Below are 23,511 nucleotides of genomic sequence, written 5' to 3' on the forward strand. Positions count from 1 at the left end.
TCTGTATCTCTCACACACACACCGCTCCTCTCTGTATCTCTCTCTCACACACACACACCGCTCCTCTCTGTATCTCTCTCACACACACACACCGCTCCTCTCTGTATCTCTCACACACACACCGCTCCTCTCTGTATCTCTCACACACACACATACCGCTCCTCTCTGTATCTCTCTCACACACACACACCGCTCCTCTCTGTATCTCTCACACACACACCGCTCCTCTCTGTATCTCACACACACACACATACCGCTCCTCTCTGTATCTCTCACACACACACACATACCGCTCCTCTGCATCTCTCTATTGCCGCATGTGCCGCTCTTGTCGCCTGCATGTGCCCCTGCTAACGTGGGCGCGTTCTCGCCTCCTCCAGCCTCTGGGAGTCGTGTTCGGGTCCGCCTCAATACCCACTCGTTATCATCTATATCAATACCCACTAGTTATTATCGATATCAATACCCACTAGTTATTATCTATATCAATACCCACGAGTTATTATCGATATCAATACCTACTAATTATTATCGATATCAATACCTACTAATTATTATCGATATCAATACCCACTAGTTATCATCTATATCAATACCCACTCGTTATTATCTATATCGATACCCACTAATTATTATCTATCAATATCCACTAATTATTATCTATATCAATACCCACTCGTTATTATCGATATCAATACCCACTAATTATTATCTATATCAATACCCACTAGTTATCTATATCAATACCCACTAGTTATCGATATCAATATCCACTAATTATTATCTATCACTCGTCCCCTCCACCTCAATGTTAGACGTCCACTGCCATCATCCATGACGAGGCTGACAAATACGGTGCAATGACGATGCATTCCTTCGGCTTGCCTCGCCACAGTGGACTCGATGGAACGGGGGCTGCCCGCTCGGGCTGCTTGTTTGACGTCCGCCTCCTCGCAAGACGATGACACTTTCACATTTGATGGCGATCGAGATTTGAGTTGGGGGCTGGAGCGGTGTGATTCCAGTGGGTCGGCGCATTGCGAGTGATGCTTGTGTGTCGGAAGCCGTCCCGTGTTTCTCCGCATTATGTTTGAGCAACCCCTCACTTCAGCGTGAAGTTATGGTTAAAGAATCCACACTACTGACACGAAGCGCCGTGGCCTCCATCCAGCAGTAGATTCACAAGGGGCTAGACAAAGCTCGTCCCACCACAGTCACGGTCAGCTTCAGAACTGGGGCTCAAGACAAGTGCTCGGGTCCAGGAAATAACCTCAGGGAAATACAAATGCATTGCCCCTGGCTGTCTCCAGTGTTGTTGACTCCTCCAAAGCAGAAGAACGTCTGCAGACCTTCCGAAACACAGCCAACATTACATGCCGGCAGCGTCGGATGATCCTCGTAGCAAAAGTAGCTACAAATGCTACGGGCCACGCACTTTGAAGGGCCCCGCGCTAAATGCTTTCAAGCTATCAATTCCGGTGCAGTTATTCTGCACTTGCTCTTACTATAGTACTATACTGCCTTCAACTTTTATGAACGACTGGGTGCGATTTGTCGTATTATCTGGCTGTATAGCAAATGAAAACATACAATTGCTTTACTATGCGTTTTATTATTTGTTTTTTTAGGGTTCCTTTATAACATGCGACAGGCCTCGCACTAGCTTAATCCGGCACTGCATATCAGCCACAATGTCACTCGATAATTAGCAAGCACACGTTTTACTCGACAGAACTCAAGAGCTCGGGGTAGTCTCGTTAGCAAGCGCGACCTGGGGCATTAGTCCGTTAGTAGGGGGGCGATGATTGCTATGGATAATACCGGATAATGTTGAGATTTGGCAAATTTGGACTTCTTGTTAAATAAAATCAGGGGATTGTATAAAGTTCACTGTGAAGCACACGGTATACCCGAAGTAGTAATAGCCAGGGCAGCTGCAGGATTCGTACCGTAAAACTCTGCAAAAAGCAGCGAATGCCCTCCCGCTAGGTCGCCACCGCACTCTGCACACCTGGGGTCACATCAAAAGACAATATACCAAGTAGTCCGCCAATACAGGGTCCCCAATGCAAACTTGGAACCACTCTAAAATCTGCATCATGTCCTGCAGTGGAAATTGCTGTTATGTGTCACAGTTGCTTTGACAGCATTTTGTCGCTAGGCAAATCCAAAAAGTTAAATAAATCTCACGATAAAGTCGCTGATTTGTCAACCCTGGGGTGCGTCCACGTACAGCAACAGGAGGAGTACGCGGAGGACGATGAGGAGACGCAGAGGGAGTGCTTGATAAGGTTTGCAAGTCGGGACTTCATCATGGAGCCCATCATCTTCACGACACTCAAGCGGTGAGGCCTCCTCATCGCATGTTCCACATTGTGGGCATTCAGCGATCCAGACACCCACCATCACACAGATTCACAACACCCCCACCACCACCCAGATTCACACCACCACCACCCAGATTCAATGAGTTGTCACGATTCATGACCACAATTTGAGCATAAATTAGTTTGTCCCATCTGTATTGTCTATCTTCTATATTGTCTTAGCCTGTTGAGTCCTGTTGATTATGTTGGTCTAAAAGTGCATTAGCATGTCATCCTGCAGGAGATTGACAAAGGGCTGTAAGACAATCATTATTACAAAGTCCATTCACTGATAGATGAAGGCCCCCCCTGTGACATGTAATTCATGGGGGTTGTTTAAACATACTTCACCACGATGGTCAATGTGGGATAATGGAAGGGGTGCCAAAGGCTGAATCGATATCACTCCTCACCAGTGCTCCAGATACGATTTGGGCTTTTGAGAATGTTGACACGATGTGAGCAAAGCACATGTAAAGCAACCTCATCCTGTCCAACTGCTAAGCCACAATCACCCACCAAACCTCCCGATCTGTCTACCGTTTGGAGCTGAGTAGAGTTGAGCCTGGAATGAGCATTCATGAGTGACCACCAAGCACAATAATGGGTGTTGTATGCCTTGTGGTTAGTGCAGAAAAATCCTTTGATGTGTGACATCTTCACCAACCTGCATGGGCCAGTATGGTGAATATGGTCAAATAACCCTCTGGCTGTAAGACATGGGGAGGCCCTCGGGCAGCTGTGGATTGACACACGGGCAGTGCGCGCGTGCACAACGCAGCATTGCCACGGTAGGCAGAGGCGGCACCTGGGTTGCTTGTCATTGCTGGCGGCAGGTATTTCCAAGCAGGCGGCTCCCCGGAGAACGTCATCCAGCTGCTGTCGGAGAACTACACGGCGGTGGCACAGACGGTCAACCTCCTGGCGGAGTGGCTCATGCAGACAGGTAGTCACCACTGGGTCACGCGCTCCAGAGCGGCCTGGGCTACCGCCGTGCACTGCCATCACTCCACCCAGCCCCACCAACGCTAACCACCACAACCCAGCCTCATCCTCTCTCGAGTACTGATGAAGTAAAACAGTTTTAATTTGGAGAAGATCTCTGGACTATGTATTTGATGTGTGGCCTTTGCCAAAACACCCTGCAGGAGTGGAACCCGGTCAGGTGCAGGAGATGGTAGAGAACCACCTGAAGACGATCCTCATCAAGCACTTTGACCCACGGAAGGCCGACTCGATCTTCACAGAAGAGGGAGAGGTAGGTGCACTGCAGTCCCGTGTTCAACGCAGGAAACCCGCACTGACTTTTCAGCACGATATTCACGCTACTGTCGGTGCAGCGTGTTAAATGTTAGGTGTGTAACGGATCGTATTTATAGCAGTATTTCAGGACTGGACTTGTATGCGATGCCTTTCACCATTCGCACGACTTTCCGCTGGCTCTTTGTTTAGCGTGGCTGTGGGCGTTGTCTGTTGTCAGACACCGGCCTGGCTGGAGCAGATGATCGCTCACGCCACTTGGAGAGACCTCTTCTACAAGCTCGCCGAGAGCCACCCCGACTGCCTCATGCTGAACTTCACCGTCAAGGTGCCCAGCCACACATCCACCCACCTACCCCAGCCACACACCCACACACAGCTACTTCACACTCCGCTTCCCCGGAAGAGAAAGATGGCCTTGTGTTGAGCGGCAGCGGTTGTGTGGCCAGGTGCTGGTTGTAATTATGGTGATCGATGGTTCTGAGGGTAGACCGTAAAATGCATGCAGTGCAATACAGTTTATGTGTGTGGTGTGTGTGGTGTGTGTGGTGTGTGAGCAGCTGATATCCGACGCGGGACACCAGGGCGAGATCACAAGCGTGTCGACAGCCTGCCAGCAGCTCGAAGTGTTCTCCCGCGTTCTGCGCACATCCTTGGCCACGCTGCTGGATGGAGGAGAGGACAGCTTGGACAAACACCTGCCCGAGTTTGCTGTAAATACCTCCCCTCTGTGTGCATGCGTGCGGTAGTGCAACGGTTGGCGTGATGCACTACGAACCAGACGACCCGGGTTCGATTCCTACTCACGGCCAACACCAGTGACTATTATCTGAACCGGTGTTGGGCCTCCCCTAGGTCGACTCGGCCTTAAACGAGTGCCTGGTGCGTTGTGTAAACATCGCCACTGGGGAGACAAATGCGGTCGGGCTTCGTGTACCGTTCTGGCCTTCATAGGTGCTCGCTAACAGCACTTGCCCCAACAGTCTGTTAAAGGTCTTACGGGGGATCTTTGTTTGTGCATGAACGCGTACGTACGTGTGCGCGTGTACCGACAGAAAATGGTGTGCCACGGGGAGCACACGTACCTGTATGCGCAGTGCATCATGAGCGTGCTGTCGCGCGAGGAGCAGGGCGGCTCGGCGGTGCGTCGGATCGCGCAGGAGGTGCAGAAGTACGCCCAGGACCGGTGAGCACGGCCGCGGTGGTGGCATGAGCGGCGCAGCTCGACAGAGACACCGTTAGGTTTCCGGGTCGTTCTCGCTCTTGGCCGGCGTTAGCGATCTGGATGGATAACTCTGCCGAGACTCCGGCAGTTGCCGAGTTGCCGAGTGTCGCCAGAGGTGGCCGAGTGGATCGGAGGTCAGATCGGTGGAGATGGCACGGCTGAGATGCCGGGTTTGAACTCAGGTTCTCAACCCCCTGTGATTAAACTGAGTTCACAGTTACATTGTGATTGTAATTCATTACAAATGACACAGTTATAGCTGAAATTGACCCCAAGTCTGGCTGTTGTTCTTCTGATTTCATGAAGGTAAGCAACTAGTGTTGACTCACTAAAACCAGTTCAACAGCCAGACCTGGAGTCAATCACAATTGTAATTTGTAATTAAATACAAAGTGTAATTGCGACAATAATCTCGCCTAACAAAGCTGCTATAAATGTATTGGACTTCCTGGCCTGGAGAGTTCCGATTGGATTCTTCTTGCCATGACTGCGTGACGCGGGGTCACAATCGGAGGGTAAAAAGCCAGCCGATGGTGTTGCTGGTTGTGTGGTGGACGCTCACCAGGGGTCACGACGTGAGCCAGATCACGCTGGCGCTGGGCAGCGCGGCGTCGTACCCGCGTGCGTGCCAGGCGCTGGGAGCCATGCTCTCCAAGGGCGCTCTCAACCCGGCCGACATCACCGTCCTCTACAAGATGTTCACCAGCTTGGACCCGCCACCTGTCGAGCTGGTACCACTTGCATGAAAGACCATGATCCCCCATATTGCCTTTAGCAGACTGTGGGGGCAAGTGCCGTTAGCGAGCGCCTATTAAGGCCGGCATGGCACACAAGGGGGTGGGTGGCCAGCACGACACGCCGCTTTTGTCTCTATAGTGGCGATGTTTACACATCGGACCAGGTACTCATTTGAGGCTGAATCAACCTCGAGGAGAACCAGGACTGGTTCAAATAATCATTGTCACTGGTGTTGGCCGCGAGCTGGAATCGAGCTCAGGTCGTCGGGTTTTGTAGCGCAGCGCACCCCAAGCGCGACACTACTTGTCCCTACACACACCACAAATACATTCACACGTACACATACACACACCTCCCCATATTTACACACAGACACCAGCACATACCTTTTATAGGTTTTTCCACCACCCGGTAATTTCTGTGGACTATTATGGAAGCTGAGAGGCACCTTAAAAATATGGACATTTTGGCAATTTAGAATAATTGTGTATCATTTTCATAGCCCACGTTGTGAATCAAGGATCTGGATGGACTCTCTCGCATGGTTCTGGGCATCAAAGGCAATTGAAGGCAGTCATCAGAGACTGGTGGAGGGTGGGCGGAGAGCTTTTATCGTCAAAACAAATTTATAATTTTTTTCCCACTTATTCCAATTGCTCTCGGTATCGCCTTGCAGCGAGACGTTTGTCTGTTGGGAACTCTCGCAGAGCACCGCGTCGCACCCCATGTTGGAGAAACGGTTCTTAGGAGGAGATATCGTAGAACTTGCCTCCTGGGATTCTCTCATGTGACCTTTTCATTCCGCATGCTAGAGGTCAGCTTTGCCCCACACACCTTGCTGCAGAGAAATTTTGCACGACAGTCAAACTGAGATTTAATTTTACTCTCAGAGAAGGAATTTTCCAAATTAAGCAAAAACCTAAATTTAATGTGATCACGGATTTAAGTGCAGTCATTGGTTACCGAGCTAATACCATCGACTCGTTACACTTGAGAACCCAATTTAATCGCAACTCAGTCTGCGCAAATCCATGGGTCTCCGTGAGTCTGTGGGTCTCTATGCGAATCATGAATAATGCCAATTATACACCTCGGACTCCAGTTTAACGATAGTTGAGCAGCTCAAACTCGGATTCAAACCCAAGCTATCAGCGGAGCCGGTTCAGCGTCTTTGACCCCTCTGGGCCCCCCAGCGACCGCGTGCCATGCGGTCTGAGTGGGGGCCAGTGCTCGAGGCGTTGTGACTGAGCACGACTTCACCGGTGGGCGTGCAGGTGCGCGTGCCGGCCTTCATGGACCTCTTCATGCAGGCCCTCTTCAAGCCAGGGGCCAAAGTGAACCCCGACCACAAGCACAAGTACATCTATATCCTCGCGTATGCCGCCAGTGTCATCGAGAGCTGGAAGAAGGTCGGCGTCGCCCGCACCGCGCACGCGCACAGACACGCTACTCGCTGGGCATGTGACTAGGATTGTCCTTAATTACAATTTTACATGCCACGATGTCGAATTATCACTATATAAGATTCCCAAAACGTTGTAAATGTATTTAGAATGTTTTATGATGTTGGTGGGCTTGTGTGCTGGTGGGAGTGGCGTACACGGATAGCGGTCGTATTGAAATGTGTTGTGCAGGAGGTGGTGGTGTTGGTATTGGGGTGCGGTGGCCGTGGTGTATACTGATAGTGCGTTGCTGGTGGTGGTGGTAATACTGCGCGCGCTGCAGAACAAGCGCGTGAACATAAACAAGGACGAGCTGAAGTCGACCTCCAAGGCCATCGAGACGATGCACACGCTCTGCTGCAACGAGAACAAGGGCGCCTCGGAGCTGGTGGCCGAGTTGGCCACCCTGTACCAGTGCATACGGTGAGACGCCGTGCGTGTGCCTGCACTGGGCTTGGGGGTAACAATACACGGAGCAAACGGTGGTGTCTAGACAGCAGAAGGGACGATTGTCACAATTGGATTGGACCTCCCATTATGCGTTGCATGTCACGTGCAGTACAGTGTTGTCGAGAAGTCACCTTTTGCATGGATTATTAATCCCATTACCTGTTTATAGCCTCCACACACACTGATAATTTACAGCAGACAAATAACTGGGGTGCGTCAATGTGTGGTGATCTAAGGGTGTGGAGTGGTCGTGTCGTGAATACAATTTAGGATCGGTTCGTCATTCGGAGCGCACTGCCTCTGCATCGGGCCCCTCGGTCCACGGCGACCCTTGACCCCGCGCGTGACTGCGGTGCGCGTGCGGCGCGCCCCCAGGTTCCCCGTGGTGGCTATGGGCGTGCTGCACTGGGTGGACTGGACAGTGAGCGAGGCCAGCTACTTCAAGCTGCAGACCGACCACACGCCCCTGCACCTGGCCCTGTTGGACGAGGTCGGCCCTCCTCCCGGCCCATGATCCCTTGCGCCGCACGTGCCGGGACAATCTCGATATTCACAAATGCTTCGTGGGAGACACAAGGACGGCCTCCCTGAAACCACCATGACGTTTGGTAGCTTTACCCCCAATGCCTTCCACGTGCACCTCCCCTTGCGTCCGTGCGTGCACGCAGATCAGCACGTGCCACCAGCTCATGCACCCGCTGGTGCTGCTGCTGCTGGTGAAGCTGTTTGAGACGGAGCACTCGCAGCTGGACGTCATGGAGCAGGTGAACGCCGCAACGCAGTCCGGGCGCCCCCCAAGCGCCCCCCAAGCGCCCCCCAAGCGCCCCCCAAGCGCACCGCTGGACTTGAACCGTAGTTCAAACTCCAACTCAATGGGGCAGCTCTCTCCTGCGCCTTTAGTTTTCTCCTTCCTGGCTTTCTTCCAACTTGTGGGGTCTGCTTTCCCAGTCCCTTTTCTCCATTCCCTTCATGTCCAATCCAGTCCTTCACAGCCTGGCTCACAACTTTGAGCCACATCTTTCATGGCCTCATTCTCTGCTCCGGTGCTTCCAAGCTCGTCAAGAGCAAATGTGTTGCCTTCGTGAAGCCCTTATGTTGAGCCAATGCCAGACGTGGGCCTCCCCGCACCATGTGCATCTTATGTAACCATGCCTTGCTGCACTGGCCAATGTGCATTGGTCTCGGCAGGGAGCATAGATGAGAACAGAGGTACAGTACAATAGATGTTGCACCACTGCTCTTTGCTGCCCTAATCCCCATTGCCGATGACACCTGCCGTGCATGGCTGTAGCTCACTCAAAGACTATCCAGTTTCAACCCTGCTTAGCTTCAAAGTTCTGGCAATTGGGCACATTCCACATCAGAGATGGTTATGCAATAGCCTAGGTTAAGCTCTGCAGTTCCATTGCTTACATTTTGCAACATAGTTGCATGGTACCGAGCTAGTAAACTCAATCATTGCTCATGTCGGTGTAATAAACGATAGTCAGGGCTGGTAGGCCTGAAAGTCTCCTTCCTCAACTTGGCGACCAGTTCCTGGGAGCCCAGCAGATGATCTAGGCGAGGAGAGGTGCCTGCTCGGCTTATGAAAAAATTATACATCGAGGCACTGTAGAGATTATGGTGAACTACTACTAATAATGATGGTGTGTGCCCGTGCAGCTGGAGCTGAAGAAGACGCTGCTGGACCGCATGGTGCACCTGCTGAGCCGCGGCTACGTGCTGCCCGTCGTGGCCTACATGCGCAAGTGCCTGGAGCGGCAGGACACGGACATCTCGCTCATACGGCACTTCGTCACCGAGGCGAGGCCCAGCTTGGCCTCGTGCCCAACAACTTCCGGCAATATGGGGTCGAGAGGGCCTCGCGGTGACCACAAGTGGCCGAGCGCGCTAAAATAAAAAAGTGTTGCTATACCATTGGAACCTCATTTGCCAGTAACAAAATGATAATTGTTTTTTTACCCTTTTATCTGGCAACAAAACTGACACTTTTTTTATAAGGAGTCATGTTTGCATTGACCACAATACCTGCAGTCAGAATGCAAACAAAAAACACAACTCTGATAATGTATGCACTGTCCTTGAAGTTGATTGGTCCACACCGAGACAGCTTTCCTTAGAGCCTAGTCTCACGTGGTGTTGGACACATGGTGTTGGACCAGATGACGTCATCTGGTCCAACACCATGTGAGACTCGGCTCCAAAGAAAGCTGTCTCGGGTATGGACCAATCATTTTCAAGGACAGTGCATACATTATCAGAGTTGTGTTTTTTGTTTGCATTCCGACTGCAGGTATTGTGGTAAATGCAAACATGACTCCTTGTAAAAAAGGTGTCAGTTTTGTTGCCAGATAAAAGGGTAAAAAAACTATTATCATTTCGTTACTGGCAAATGAGGTTCCAATGGTATAGCAACACTTTTTTATTTTAGCGCGCTCGGCCACTTGCTATGTTGACAATATTCCCTTCTAGTACCCGTTTAGGGTGGCCGAGATGCTTGCAGTGATGGAGAAAGATCGTTATTTGTGTGCTGGTTTGAAGTGGTGCGCCTCGTGTGGCTGTTCCCTTCCGCTGGTGCGGACTAATACTGAGTGCGATGACAATCCTCTGTTCCCGTGCCACCAATCCACCGCGTGCGCATTTTTCTGAGCGGTCGCGCCTTGTGTTGCCCATGTGCAGCGCGTTAATGCACTTTACCGTGTTAATGCGTCGACCGCAGTGTGACTTGTGTTAAAAGCGCTGGCCGTGTTAACGCGGAACCCCGCGGCGTGTCGACGCGTCAGGTGTTGGACATGATCGCGCCCCCGTACACGGCCGACTTCGTGCAGCTCTTCCTGCCCATCCTGGAGAGCGACAGCATCGCGGGGACCATCAAACCCGAGGGCGAGAGTGACGCTGTCGCGGAGTTCATAGGTCAGCAGACACCACCGCCACCTCGCGTGGGAAGCCTTCGGGGTTATGTCCTTTAATTATTGCTGAGTGATCTCACAGACAAAACACCCGTCCGCAAACAATGAGAAGCAAAAAAACGAAAACGCTGGAAGTGCAGCAGCCTTTCAGACATTTGCGTCACAGCCAGACTTATAAACGATTAACGAGATTGACGGCCGCAATTAGGGGATGGTGGGAGGGGGAAAAGGGGTTTGGGGGAGAGGTGTGGGGTCGACTGGGGTACATTATACCTTTCCAACAAGAATTGCCGCCAATTATTTTGTTCAGAACAGAAAAATATATAAATATATATTTTAACCCCAACAAAGCTATATTTTTTGCTGCATTTAAAACCATTGCAATCATGATTTTTTTCTGCTTGCTGTCTTTTTTTTTTACGCCAGCCCATTGTAAAGCAAACTTCGTCGGCAACTGAGTGGACTGACGGACGGACGGAGGGCGGTGTGGAAGTGCCGGTCCGTAGCGTTGTCACGGCACCACGGGCTCTCCCCCCACCCTGCTGGGAATTGCCACGGACAAGACGGCGCCGATCTTCCATGCCGAACGCCACCCGAACGCCGTCCAACATCCTTCTCCGCCCCGCCGCATCAAGATCGCGGAGTTCGCGCGACATTGTCCACTCGCTTAATTCTATTAAAAAATAAATATAAAAAAACGAATTGACAACAGCAGCCTCCACGACGAACCATGGAAAAAAAACGATCACAGCCCTTGCGAGCCTTCTGTTCAAGCCTCCCCCGCGAAACTCTCACACGCAGCCGCACCTGCAATGGTTGCGCTGGCGCCAGCGCAGCGTTTTATTGATTTACAGTGGACGTCCCAGAACGCGATCCCTGTCCCGAGATCGTTAGTGTAGTTATGCTGCCACCCATGTAAAGCGCCCAACGTTACCTGTTTTTGTAAATAAAGCATACTTTCAAGGTATATGTTGATCGATAGTTGCTATAGTTTGCTTCATCAGAATTATCTGGTCGAGAAAGTTTAATGCCTCCTTGTTGCAGACCACAATATTTCTGAAGCGTATGTTTTACACGGTGGTGAGCGTGGGTTTTTCAGTGAGTCTCCCCTTGCCCCGCGACATGAGCTAGCGTGAGCAGGCCCTGGGGGGGGGGGGGGGAGAGGGGGCTACTTTTCCTGGAGGGAGCGCTGCAGCACTTCCTGTAGGGTGGAATCGTCGTCCGCCTGGTAATCCTGCACACGCGCAAAACACGCTCGTCAGAAATCGCAATTCTTTTTGTACATTTTTCCAAAATGTATCCGAATTATAAAGAAATTTGAGTACTTCAAGTAAGAGTTTGGCCGGCTAGCATCATGGTTCTCAAATCACTACAAGTTAAATAAAATAAAATGTTTGCTCCAAAACATTCCAAGAAGTTGCAGAACTAGTGCATGAAGACAGCCTTGAGGCCCAGTGAGGCTTTCCTGGGTAACAAGGGGGGGGGGGGCATTGCCCATACCCACTTCCTGTGAGCTGAAGTCTCATTCTTTTGGGTTTTTCCTCCTTTTTTCCCAATCGTGCTATTGGCGTCAGATTCTTGGCAGAGCCGTACAACCCCCGCCACCCCCCTTTGTGTTCAGAGTGGCTCATGGACGCAGATATCACAGTGACTTCCCAGTTCCCTTCAATACACCTCTGGACAACAGGCAGCAGAGGGCAGCAATTCCCCACCAGTTCTGTCATGCAATTGTCAACCTGATGATTTTACTGGTAGGAACGAAGTGAACCAGCCTACAATAGATTATATCGTCCGTCCGATTAAGTGTAGCAACCTCGCCCCCTACTGCAAACACTTGGCAGGACCCTACAAAACATTTAAATTAAAAATTAACTCACAGCGGCCTAAAGCCTACAGCTAGGCCTAAAGCCTAGAACTAGGCCTCAAACTCTCCTTTCGTATCGTACCCCCGCCATTTTATTATAGCCATTCATTTGTTCGTTCCTACCAGCCCACCCCGCAGGGACCTGTTACTTCTCAGAGCTAGAATTTAGCCAAATTTCATGCAGAACCAATACGGTTTTTGCATGCAATAATTGGCGATCGGGCTGAGAAATCAATTCTTTACGCTTGAGAACCCGGTTTAATAACAATCGATTTACATGAGGCCGAGTCTCTATTAGTTGCTGGTGACTGGGCTGAGACCACCAACTCACTACACTTGAGGACCCGGTGTGATCACAGGCGGCTTAAACCTGGATTTAAACTCAGGATCTCGGTAGTCCTCCTGGCTTGGCCGCTCCGCCCTCGGAGCTACCCAGCCAGCCCTGACCCGGTGAAGTGTTGATCTGTACCGCGGGGGCTGGGAAAGTAAAGCTGCGGCTTTGTCGCAGAGAGCGTGCGAGGGTACGCGGAACGCGACTCACCACGTAGGTGTCGTAGGAGAAGCGGTGCCTGTGCGTGAGGTGCTGGATGAAGTTTGAGCTGCAGTAGTTGGGGTCGCCCCATGGCATTGATGCGCACACTGGACACACCTTGGGTACGCGCACCACATGCACCACACACACCACAGACACCACACCACGTGTCACCTTGGCAGAGAGTTATGCCCAGCTGTTTGCCGCAAGCCTTATTAGTGAGGTAGAGACGGTCATGCGTGTGCTGGCGTGTGCCACATTGGTGCAGTGGCGAGGCTTGGCACGTGTGTGTGAGGCTGCGTGTGTGCGTGTGCGCATGTTGGCACGTACCACGCGCGTGCGGTCCGAGTGGTGCCGCTCGATGCAGTGCCGCAGGAGGTCGTCCTGGTCGAGGTTGCGGGTGCCGCAGTACGGGCACATAAACGTGAAACGGTTGGGACCTAGGCTACAGTCGCACACACACAGATCCGCCGTGTAGCCATTAACACACCGTGGTGGGGCAAGTGCTATTCGTGAACGCCTATGAAGACCGGCACAGCGACACACAACGGGAAAGTGTTGCCATCACCATGCCCGGCTGCCTTTGTCTCCCCAATGGCGATATTTACACACCGCACAAGGAACTCATTTGAGGCCGAGTTGACCTAGGGAAGACCCAGAACCAACCTGACCACATCACACGATTAGCAGACAGCAAAGACAAAGGACCACTTTGTAGCCTACACAGGCTGATGGGCCAAGTGCTGTGACTGAGCACGAGGCAAGCAGCATGCCCGGCCACCTTTGTCTCCCCACCCAGTGCTGAGGTTTATTCATTGCACCTGGTGCTCATTGGAAGGGTAAGTCAACCTAGGCGAGGCTCAGGACTGTTCAGATATCACTCGCCACTGATATTGGCTGTGGCCCAGGCACACAGATTGAGGCACACAGATTGAGGCACGCAGGTCCCACAGGCAGACAGACACGTACAGTGGTGTGGAGGCAAATGGGACATGCATATACACACTGGGGGTCAGAGACATGCTTTAAGACGTTCCCACACACGGAAGTAACTTGGAGCTATGCTAAAGGCACACATGCATATACATATGGCAGTTCACTGGCACTACAATTAGCACGGTTGGCTACGTATGGTGCGAAAGAAGCTCAACAACGTACGTGGACCCAGGTTGGCAGAAAGACAGGTACGGGCATCACAAGCGCCACATACTTGAGAGAAATGCACAGGCTTGCAGATGCACATACACCAAGGCTCACAGACACACCATCACACAGTATGCAGGCCTCACAACCACATGGGACCATATGCACACAGACAACGCAGGCCCACATTTCCATAGACTCTGCTCCTTTTGGTTTGCATTTGCCCAGGGTGTGAACAAGAGTCTGACGGGTGCGTTCCACAGTTTGAGCTCATCCTTCTAATATATACCTCTGAGGGGAGCGGCAGCGTCGGCCGTACCTGGCAGCAGTCGTGGTGGGCGTCTGGAATGCAATCTGCGCCTTCTGGGCTTGTGCACAGGTGGATGTGTGAGCTCGGAAGTCGGACACGCGCACCTGTAGGCGAGACGGACGATAACGTCGATCCTGGTCGATGGCGCCAAACCCCGGGGGGGGGGGGGGGCACGTAATACGTCGCGAGCAGTCGGGAGGATCGGGACTGGTACGCACACAGACGCAAACTTCTCACGGGTAACAACGCGTTAAGCTTTCCGACGCAGGTCTCCGAACGGAGGGTTCCGAGGGCACAGGTGTGGCCGTGCGAGATGCCAGAGGGCTTTGTGCCCTCGAGCGACGAGCACCACTGATTTGCGTTCTCATCTGGAATCGACTCCCCCGTGAGCGCTGCATTCACCCACAGTTGTTTTGCGTGCCGCGGTTTTACTACGAGTTCTGGTTTTGGCCGTGCTCTGAGGAGCGTGAGCTGATGCGGTAGTCAGCTGGAAGTGGGGTGATGGGGGGGGGGCTCAGCTTTGCAAGGTTATGACGGGGGACCGGTCTGCGGCGCTCATCACAGACTCTGGCTTCAGGGCATTGCAGCAAAGATCCGCCTGCCCTCTTCATAATTCAGCTGTGCCGCGTGGGAGCACCAAACTCGGACTGAACGCAACTTATTTTCAAATCGACACCAAGACTGGGTGCCTGTATTTTACCCCTGCGCATCGTGCATCGTGCCTGGCCTCGTCGCCCCCACGGGGGCGCGGGTGGTTAGGGGCTGCCGGAGCGGTACCTTTTCCGAGCAGGCCGAGCACGGCGCCAGCATCTCAGCCATGGTGCGTTCCACAGCCTCGTTGCGCCTCGCATCCCTGGCGGCCAGTGGGGAGCGGCAGACGGCGCACTGGGGCTGCTGCGTGGACAGGCAGCGGTGCAGGCACGCCTCGCAGAACCTGCACGCACGGCGGGACACGGCGCTGTTTACCACCACGGCACGAGCATCATCCGCCCTGGCTGGGGCTCCCGATTGCCACCACCTCCCTACTGCCTCGCCTGCCCAGCTGGGTCGGTGGGCGTCCTTTTGGGCGCGTTCCCTGCCACTTGGCCATTATTGTCATCCACTGGCTTGGACTGGGCACTCGGGGTGTAATTCAAGTTGTGGCGTAAAGGCAGATTTGGTGGAATAAGTAATTGTGGATATATTGGTTTAAGCTGCATATCTGCCAAAATTTGAATATCCCCAGAATCCTGCAAACCAAAAATCTCCAGGGTGGATATATAATCAGGTGGAGCGTGAATAGACGAGAGCGTGACCTCATGGATTACGCCACCGATCATCGAGTCGATATCTTGACGAATCCGATTACACAATACAATTGCAAAAACATGGTCACCTCTGTTCCCACGTAGGCTCTGGACGCCGGCAAGTGATGGGCGGGGCTTCGCGATGCCATTGCCATCATCAGCCACCGTCGTGCTGGGCGTGGCTTGTAGGTTTCCCACCTTCAGGAGCCAGGATGTCTGAGTAGCCACTATTTCTAAAGCTCCCCGAGTAATCGACCACCAACAACGCAGACGATCACAACTTTATGTCGATTGAACTAGGTCTCCAGGTGGCAGAGCAGTTGCATCAAAACTGCTGTGCCAATGTTTTGCGGTTGTGCGGTACAGCTCTGTGAAGTGTTTCCGGGTTGTACCGCGCGTTGCTCGGGCACGAGGTCCGACGTTTCGCTCCAAGACCTGTGAGCTTCTTCAGGAACAGTGCACTACAGCACCAGATGCAATGCATTTCAGGACCAGGTACAATTTAGTGCAGAAAGCAGCTGTACTAAAGTACACAGCTGTAAAATCCTCTGCCATGCAGATAGGGGGAAATCCACGTACACACCGTGCTTTTCAAACCAAACTGAACATGGGGAAATCCCCACGGTGATTAGGATCGGTGTACAAGACAGGCGAGTGTTGCAATTTCATGTTTTCGTTGTCCTTGTCCTCCTGTCTCCACAGATGACGCTGCCGACAGACAGCGTCACATCTTGTGCGCGCGACTCGTAACTGCAGTGATTAAACATCTCCTTCCAACGAAGAGAGTATCACCATTGGCGGATGAGCAGTCCACTGCTGGATGAAGGCCTCCGCAAGCCTGCGCCAACTCTCATGGGCCTGCGATGCCACGATCCCAATCACACCAACGCACAACAATCTCGTCGCTCCAACTCCTCTGCAGTGGTACATCCTCCTGGGCGCGTTTTCCCTCCTTTGACTGCGACTCAGTCGATAGTCTCGAACTCTGACCATCACCATCTCTTCACGCCCTCTGTCATTGCATCGCAATGATGTCCCTGGTTGTTTTCTAATCCGCAAGTTCCTCTTTCTGTTCCGAGTGTTTAGTTCCTCTTTCTGTTTGCCAGTCTACAGAACACTTTATTCCAAAACATGCTGCACGGTCATTGCCATACTCCATACGATTGGCGGCGGGGGGGGGTACTGCTTTGTGATTACAATCATCTCATCATCATCAATTAGATTTGTGGCATTGCATACGCGGATGATGAACCACTGCCACAAAATTACACCCAACGCGCTGAGATTCTGGAAAGCACCTTTAGTCAAGGCGTGCCCCTCTACACACTGACACACATATCGTGTACTGTGTTATAGACTGCTCGTTATGTACGGGTATCAAATTCCCGGTGTGTGAATTAACCATGCTTAACCACAACCCACGTTCACACCTTGCACCGGTGTGTTTTAACTACACACACCTGTGGGTACATACACCTGTACAGGTGCTCGCTAACGGTGCTTGCCCCAGCAACGGTCTGTTAAAGGTTACATGGGGCATCTTTGCACCATATACACCTGTGTGTGTTAACTCCAACACCACCACCACCACCAACACCACCACCACAAACACCACCACCAACACCACCAACCAACACCACCACCAACACCACCACTACAAACACCACCAACACCACCACCACCACAAACACCACCAACAACACCACCACAAACACCACCAACAACACCACCAACAACAACAACACCACCACCAACACCACCACCAACACCACCACCAACACCACCACCAACACCACCACCAACACCACCACCAACACCACTACCACCATCACCACCACCACCAACACCACCACTAACACCACCACCAACAGCACCACCACCAACCAACACCACCACCACCACCAACCAACACCACCACCACCACCAACCAACCACCACCACCACTAACAACACCAACAACACCACCACCAACCAACACCACCACCACCAACCAACCACCACCACCACTAACAACACCAACAACACCACCACCAACCAACACCACCACCAACCAACCACCACCACCACTAACAACACCACCACCACCAACCAACACCACCACCAACCAACACCACCAACACCACCACCAACAACACCACCACCACCACTACCAACACCACCACCAACCAACACCACCACCACCACCAACACCACCAACACCACCAACACCACCACCAACCAACACCACCACCACCCAACACCACCACCAACCAACACCACCACCACCCAACACCACCACCAACCAACACCACCAACCACCACCACCCAACACCACCACCAACACCACCACCACCACCACCAACCAACACCACCACCAACCAACACCAACAACACCACCACCAACACCACCACCAACCACCAACACCACCACCACCAACCAACACCACCACCACCAACACCACCAACAACACCACCACCAACCAACACCACCAACCAACACCACCAACAACACCACCACCAACCAACACCACCACCACCACCAACCAACACCACCACCAACACCACCACCAACACCAGCACCACCACCACCAACAACACCACCACTAACACCACCACCAACAGCACCACCCAACACCAACAATACCACCACCAACCAACACCACCACCACCACTAACCAACCACCACCACCACTAACAACACCAACAACACCACCACCACCACCACTAACAACACCAACAACACCACCACCAACCAACCACCACCACCACCACTAACAACACCAACAACACCACCACCAACACCACCACCCAACCACCACCACCACTAACAACACCACCACCAACCAACACCACCACCGCCAACACCACCAACCAACCACCACCAACAACACCACCACCACCACTACCAACACCACCACCAACCAACACCACCAACCAACACCACCACCAACCAACAACACCACCACCAACACCAACAACACCACCACCAACACCACCAATACCACCACCACTACCAACACCACCACCACCACCAACCAACACCACCACCACCACCAACCAACACCACCAACCAACACCACCAACCACCACCACCCAACACCACCACCAACACCACCACCACCAACCAACACCACCACCAACCAACACCAACAACACCACCACCACCAACCAACACCACTAACACCACCAACCAACACCACCAACACCACCACCAACCAACACCACCACCACCACCAACCAACACCACCAACAACACCACCACCAACCAACACCACCACCAACACCACCACCAACACCACCACCAACCAACACCACCAACCACCACCACCCAACACCACCACCAACACCACCACCACCAACCAACACCACCACCAACCAACACCAACAACACCACCACCACCAACACCACCACCACCAACCACCAACACCACTAACACCACCACCACCAACCAACACCACTAACACCACCACCACCAACCAACACCACCAACAACACCACCACCAATCACCAACAACACCACCACCAACCACCAACCACCAACACCACCACCACCAACCAACACCACCACCAACACCAACCACCACCACCACCAACACCACCACCACCAACCAACACCACCAACAACACCACCACCAACAACACCACCACCAACCAACACCACCACCACCACCACCAACCAACACCACCAACAACACCACCACCAACCAACACCACCACCACCAACCAACACCACCAACAACACCACCACCAACCAACACCACCACCACCAACACCACCACCACCAACCAACACCACCAACAACACCACCACCAACAACACCACCACCAACCAACACCACCACCACCACCACCAACCAACACCACCAACAACACCACCACCAACCAACACCACCACCACCAACCAACACCACCAACAACACCACCACCAACCAACACCACCACCACCAACACCACCACCAACCCCGCAAGCCCTGACCCGGTTCCAACTTCCGCGCCCTGGTCCCGGCTTTCGCGGTAAGCGGCTGGTGAACAGGGGGGGTGGGGGGTGGGTGACTGTGGGGGGCACTTGGCGTGCACCCAGAGGTCGCCGCTGCACTCACGTGTGCCCGCAGCCCGTGTCCCACGGCGCCGTGAACACCTCGAGGCAGATGGGGCAGATGAAGGCGCCCAGCGAGTCGCGCGGCCCCACGGCCGCCACGGGAGAGAAGGCCATGATGACGATGCCGCCACTGACGACATCACGAGGGGAGGAGCCGAGGGAGGGGAGGAGCCGGAGAAGGGGAGGAGCCGAGGGAGGGGAGGAGCCGAGAAAGGGGAGGAGCTGGGGAGGGGGAGGGGCCAAGGGAGGAGCCTAGTGAGGGGGAGGAGCCTAGTGAGGGGAGGAGCCTAGTGAGGGGGAGGAGCCGAGAGAGGGGAGGAACTGGGGAGGGGGAGGGGCCAATGGAGGGGAGGAGCCGAGAGAGGGGAGGAGCCAAGGGAGGGGAGGAGCCGAGGAGGGGGAGGAGCCGAGGGGGAGGAACCGAGGAGGGGGAGGAGCCTAGTGAGGGGAGGAGCCGAGGGAGGGGAGGAGCCTAAGAGGGGGAGGAGCCGCGGAGGGGGAGGAGCCTAGGAGGGGGAGGAGCTGAGGGAGCGGAGGAGCCGAGGAGGGGGAGGAGCCGAGGAGGGGAGGAGCCGAGGGAGGGCAGGGAGCCGAGGAGGGGGAGGAGCAGGAGGGCGCCTCTAGTGGCAGGAAATAAGACTAAGAGTTTTGATTTAAAGCTTTCGTGACTGCAGGGATTCATATTCTTGGTTCTTTCGGTAAAGTCACGTAGAAGGCAAAGAATAAAATAATATAATATATTATTTATTTTTATTATAATATAGTAATACATTATATTTTTATAATATAATAATAAAATATATTGTATTATTTATATTATAATATATAATATATTTTTATAATATAATAATATAAAATATTATATTATTATATTCTAATATAATAATATATTATTTATTTTATTATTTCCCTTCTACGTGACTTTACCGAAAGAACCAAGAATATAAAAGTAAGAGTATAAAAACTACACCCTTCAGCAGCGTCACAATCATCACCAGTTGTATCAGCCGTGTTGAGATAACCTTGAAAGACAGTACTGTATCATTATTGTCACCATCATCATCGGCAGCAGCAGCCTTATAAACATCATCAGCAATGTCGTTATCAGCAGCAGAAATAATCACCATTGTCATCATAGATCACAGCAGCAATATCAGCAGCATCATCATGATCACCATCAGCAGCATCGTCATAATCATCATCAGCAGCATCGTCATAATCAGCATCAGCAGAAGAGTGTCATTGTCATCAGCAGCAGCGTCATAATCAGCAGCAGCAGCAGCAGCAGAAGAGTGTCACTGTCATCAGCACCATCGTTATAATCATCATCATCAGCAGCAGAAGTGTCATTGTCATCAGCAGCAACATCACCATCGGCAGCAGCACGAGAACCATCGCCATCAGCAGTGTAGCGCAGTCTGCTCAGCGCCACACCAACACTGCTGTGTGTTCAGGTCCCAAGGGGATACAAGGACCCCTGTGTATGGGGGGGGGCACAGGGGGAGCCGTGATTACGGTGTCTCAAAGAGGGTGCGAACAGACCCCTGCGTAGCGGACCCATGGTGCACAAGAGGCGACCCCCGTGTGGGGGTACCAAGGGGATATCCCCGTGTACAGGGTCCCAAGGGGATATCCCTGTGCACGGGGTCCCAAGGGGATACCCCCGTGTATGGGGTACCAAGGGGATATCCCTGTGTATGTGTACGGGGTCCCAATGGGATATCCCTGTGTATGTGTACGGGGGTCCCAATGGGATATCCCTGTGTATGTGTACGGGGTCCCAATGGGATATCCCTGTGTATGTGTACGGGGGTCCCAATGAGATATCCCTGTGTATGTGTACGGGGTCCCAAGGGGATATCCCTGTGTATGTGTACGGGGTCCCAAGGGGATATCCCTGTGTATGTGTACGCGGGTCCCAAGGGGATATCCCTGTGTATGTGTACGGGGGTCCCAATGGGATATCCCTGTGTATGTGTACGGGGTCCCAATGGGATATCCCTGTGTATGTGTACGGGGTCCCAAGGGGATATCCCTGTGTATGTGTACGGGGTCCCAATGGGATATCCCTGTGTATGTGTACGGGGTCCCAAGGGGATATCCCTGTGTATGTGTACGGGGTCCCAAGGGGATATCCCTGTGTATGTGTACGCGGGTCCCAAGGGGATATCCCTGTGTATGTGTACGGGGTCCCAATGGGATATCCCTGTGTATGTGTACGGGGTCCCAAGGGGATATCCCTGTGTATGTGTACGGGGGTCCCAAGGGGATATCCCTGTGTATGTGTACGGGGGTCCCAAGGGGATATCCCTGTGTATGTGTACGGGGTCCCAAGGGGATACCCCGTGTGGGGTATCTGAGAGGCGCCCCCTGCCTGAAGGGTTCGAGGGAGCCGCGTGCGGGGAGCGGTCGCGGATCAATGGAAGCGATTAGTGCAGAGCGCAGGTTGCTAGGCAACTGAGCCCTGTGTGGATACACAGGGCAGCAGTGTGCACGTGTGTGTACAGCGTGTACAACCATCGCTCTTATTACTACCATCATCATCCTCCCCATCATTGCCACCGCAACCATCATCATTATCCCCATCATTGCCACCGCAACCATCATCATTATCCCCATCACTACTAACACCAACATCATCCCCATCCCCATCGTTATCACCACAACCGTCATCATCATCGCTGTCATTACTACCATCATCATCATCCCCATCATCACCATCACAACCATCATCATCATCCCCATCGTTACCACCACAACCATCATCATCCCCATCGTTACCACCAGCACGGCCATCATCGATACAGTATTATCACCGCCACAACAACCATCATGTTCGCCGTTATTAGCACCACCACCACCACTATGCTGTCGAGCGCCCATGGTTGTCAGCAGACGTCTGCCATGGAGGAGCTCGAGGTGACTCGTGGGTGATGCGGGTCACGTGCCGCTCCGCCACGCCTGGGGCGGCGTCGGTGTGGACTGGGGGAGTGCAGTAGAAGAGTAGAGGCGTGGGGTGGGGGGGTGGGGGTGTGGGGTGGGGGTGGGGGAGTGGGGTGGGGTGGGGGTGTGGGGTGGGGGTGTGGGGTGGGGGTGGGGGAGTGGGGTGGGGTGGGGGTGTGGGGTGGGGGTGTGGGGTGGGGGTGTGGGGTGGGGGGGTGGGGTGGGGGGTGTGGGGTGGGGGTGTGGGGTGTGGGGTGGGGGAGTGGGGAGGGGTGGGGGGTGGGGGTGTGGGGTGGGGGTGTGGGGTGGGGGTGTGGGGTGGGGGTGGGGGAGTGGGGTGGGGTGGGGGTGTGGGGTGGGGGTGTGGGGTGGGGGTGTGGGGTGGGGGGTGGGGTGGGGGTGGGGGTGTGGGGTGGGGTGGGGGTGTGGGGTGGGGGGTGGGGGTGGGGGGGTGGGGGTGTGGGGTGGGGGTGGGGGTGTGGGGTGGGGGGTGGGGTGGGGGGTGGGGGTGTGGGGTGGGGTGGGGGTGTGGGGTGGGGGAGTGGGGAGGGGTGGGGGGTGGGGGTGTGGGGTGTGGGGTGGGGTGGGGGTGTGGGGTGGGGGTGTGGGGTGGGGGCGTGGGGTGGGGGGGTGGGTGGGGGTGTGGGGGGTGTGCAGTAGAAGAGTAGAGGCGTGGGGGTGTGGGGTGGGGGTGTGGAGTAGAGGGGAGGGGTGGGGGTGTGGAGTAGAGGGGAGGGGTGGGGGTGTGGAGTAGAGGGGAGGGGTGGGGTGTGGAGGAGAGGGGAGGGGTGGGGGTGGAGTAGAGGGGAGGGGTGGGGGTGTGGAGTAGAGGGGAGGGGTGGGGTGTGGAGGAGAGGGGAGGGGTGGGGGTGGAGTAGAGGGGAGGGGTGGGGTGTGGAGGAGAGGGGAGGGGTGGGGGTGTGGAGTAGAGGGGAGGGGTGGGGGTGGAGGAGAGGGGAGGGGTG

At 53.7% G+C, this 23,511-nt stretch overlaps 3 protein-coding genes across 9 annotated transcripts in view; 1 reads left to right on the forward strand and 2 right to left on the reverse strand.

The window, feature by feature from the left end:
* C42H5orf22 (chromosome 42 C5orf22 homolog) overlaps nucleotides 1-384 on the reverse strand; it is a 15,034-nt gene extending 14,650 nt beyond the window's left edge. Inside the window, exon 1 of the mRNA XM_078613700.1 lies at nucleotides 291-384. Coding sequence (XP_078469826.1) covers nucleotides 291-341 — 51 coding nt within the window. The 5' untranslated portion in view covers nucleotides 342-384. The remainder of the gene's footprint in view (nucleotides 1-290) is intronic.
* NELFCD (negative elongation factor complex member C/D) overlaps nucleotides 1-11,357 on the forward strand; it is a 12,331-nt gene extending 974 nt beyond the window's left edge. Inside the window, exons 2-15 of the mRNA XM_078613702.1 lie at nucleotides 2,236-2,345; nucleotides 3,203-3,312; nucleotides 3,515-3,624; nucleotides 3,847-3,954; nucleotides 4,187-4,339; nucleotides 4,682-4,812; nucleotides 5,417-5,582; nucleotides 6,864-6,998; nucleotides 7,315-7,454; nucleotides 7,857-7,971; nucleotides 8,150-8,245; nucleotides 9,144-9,284; nucleotides 10,265-10,394; nucleotides 10,817-11,357. Of these exons, the coding sequence (XP_078469828.1) occupies nucleotides 2,236-2,345; nucleotides 3,203-3,312; nucleotides 3,515-3,624; nucleotides 3,847-3,954; nucleotides 4,187-4,339; nucleotides 4,682-4,812; nucleotides 5,417-5,582; nucleotides 6,864-6,998; nucleotides 7,315-7,454; nucleotides 7,857-7,971; nucleotides 8,150-8,245; nucleotides 9,144-9,284; nucleotides 10,265-10,394; nucleotides 10,817-10,848 (1,677 nt within the window). The 3' untranslated portion in view covers nucleotides 10,849-11,357. The remainder of the gene's footprint in view (nucleotides 1-2,235; nucleotides 2,346-3,202; nucleotides 3,313-3,514; nucleotides 3,625-3,846; nucleotides 3,955-4,186; nucleotides 4,340-4,681; nucleotides 4,813-5,416; nucleotides 5,583-6,863; nucleotides 6,999-7,314; nucleotides 7,455-7,856; nucleotides 7,972-8,149; nucleotides 8,246-9,143; nucleotides 9,285-10,264; nucleotides 10,395-10,816) is intronic.
* LOC144732273 (E3 ubiquitin-protein ligase RNF166-like) lies at nucleotides 10,431-19,763 on the reverse strand. Of its 7 annotated transcripts, none has more exons than XM_078613704.1 (7): nucleotides 19,605-19,763; nucleotides 15,017-15,173; nucleotides 14,249-14,343; nucleotides 13,117-13,231; nucleotides 12,796-12,893; nucleotides 11,563-11,624; nucleotides 10,431-11,063 (listed from the first exon to the last, which is right to left on the reverse strand). In XM_078613704.1, the coding sequence occupies exons 1-7, from the start codon at nucleotides 19,715-19,717 to the stop codon at nucleotides 10,573-10,575; spliced, it is 1,131 nt and encodes a 376-aa protein (XP_078469830.1). In that variant the 5' UTR covers nucleotides 19,718-19,763; the 3' UTR covers nucleotides 10,431-10,572. The 7 variants fall into 7 exon arrangements, with proteins under 7 accessions (XP_078469830.1, XP_078469833.1, XP_078469829.1 ...); XM_078613707.1 differs by having other exon boundaries at nucleotides 12,796-12,903; XM_078613703.1 differs by having other exon boundaries at nucleotides 14,219-14,343.
* Between the last annotated feature and the right edge of the window lie 3,748 nt (nucleotides 19,764-23,511).

The sequence above is a fragment of the Lampetra planeri genome, chromosome 42 (assembly GCF_965212315.1).
Source record: "Lampetra planeri chromosome 42, kcLamPlan1.2.h2, whole genome shotgun sequence".
Lineage (NCBI taxonomy): Eukaryota > Metazoa > Chordata > Hyperoartia > Petromyzontiformes > Petromyzontidae > Lampetra > Lampetra planeri.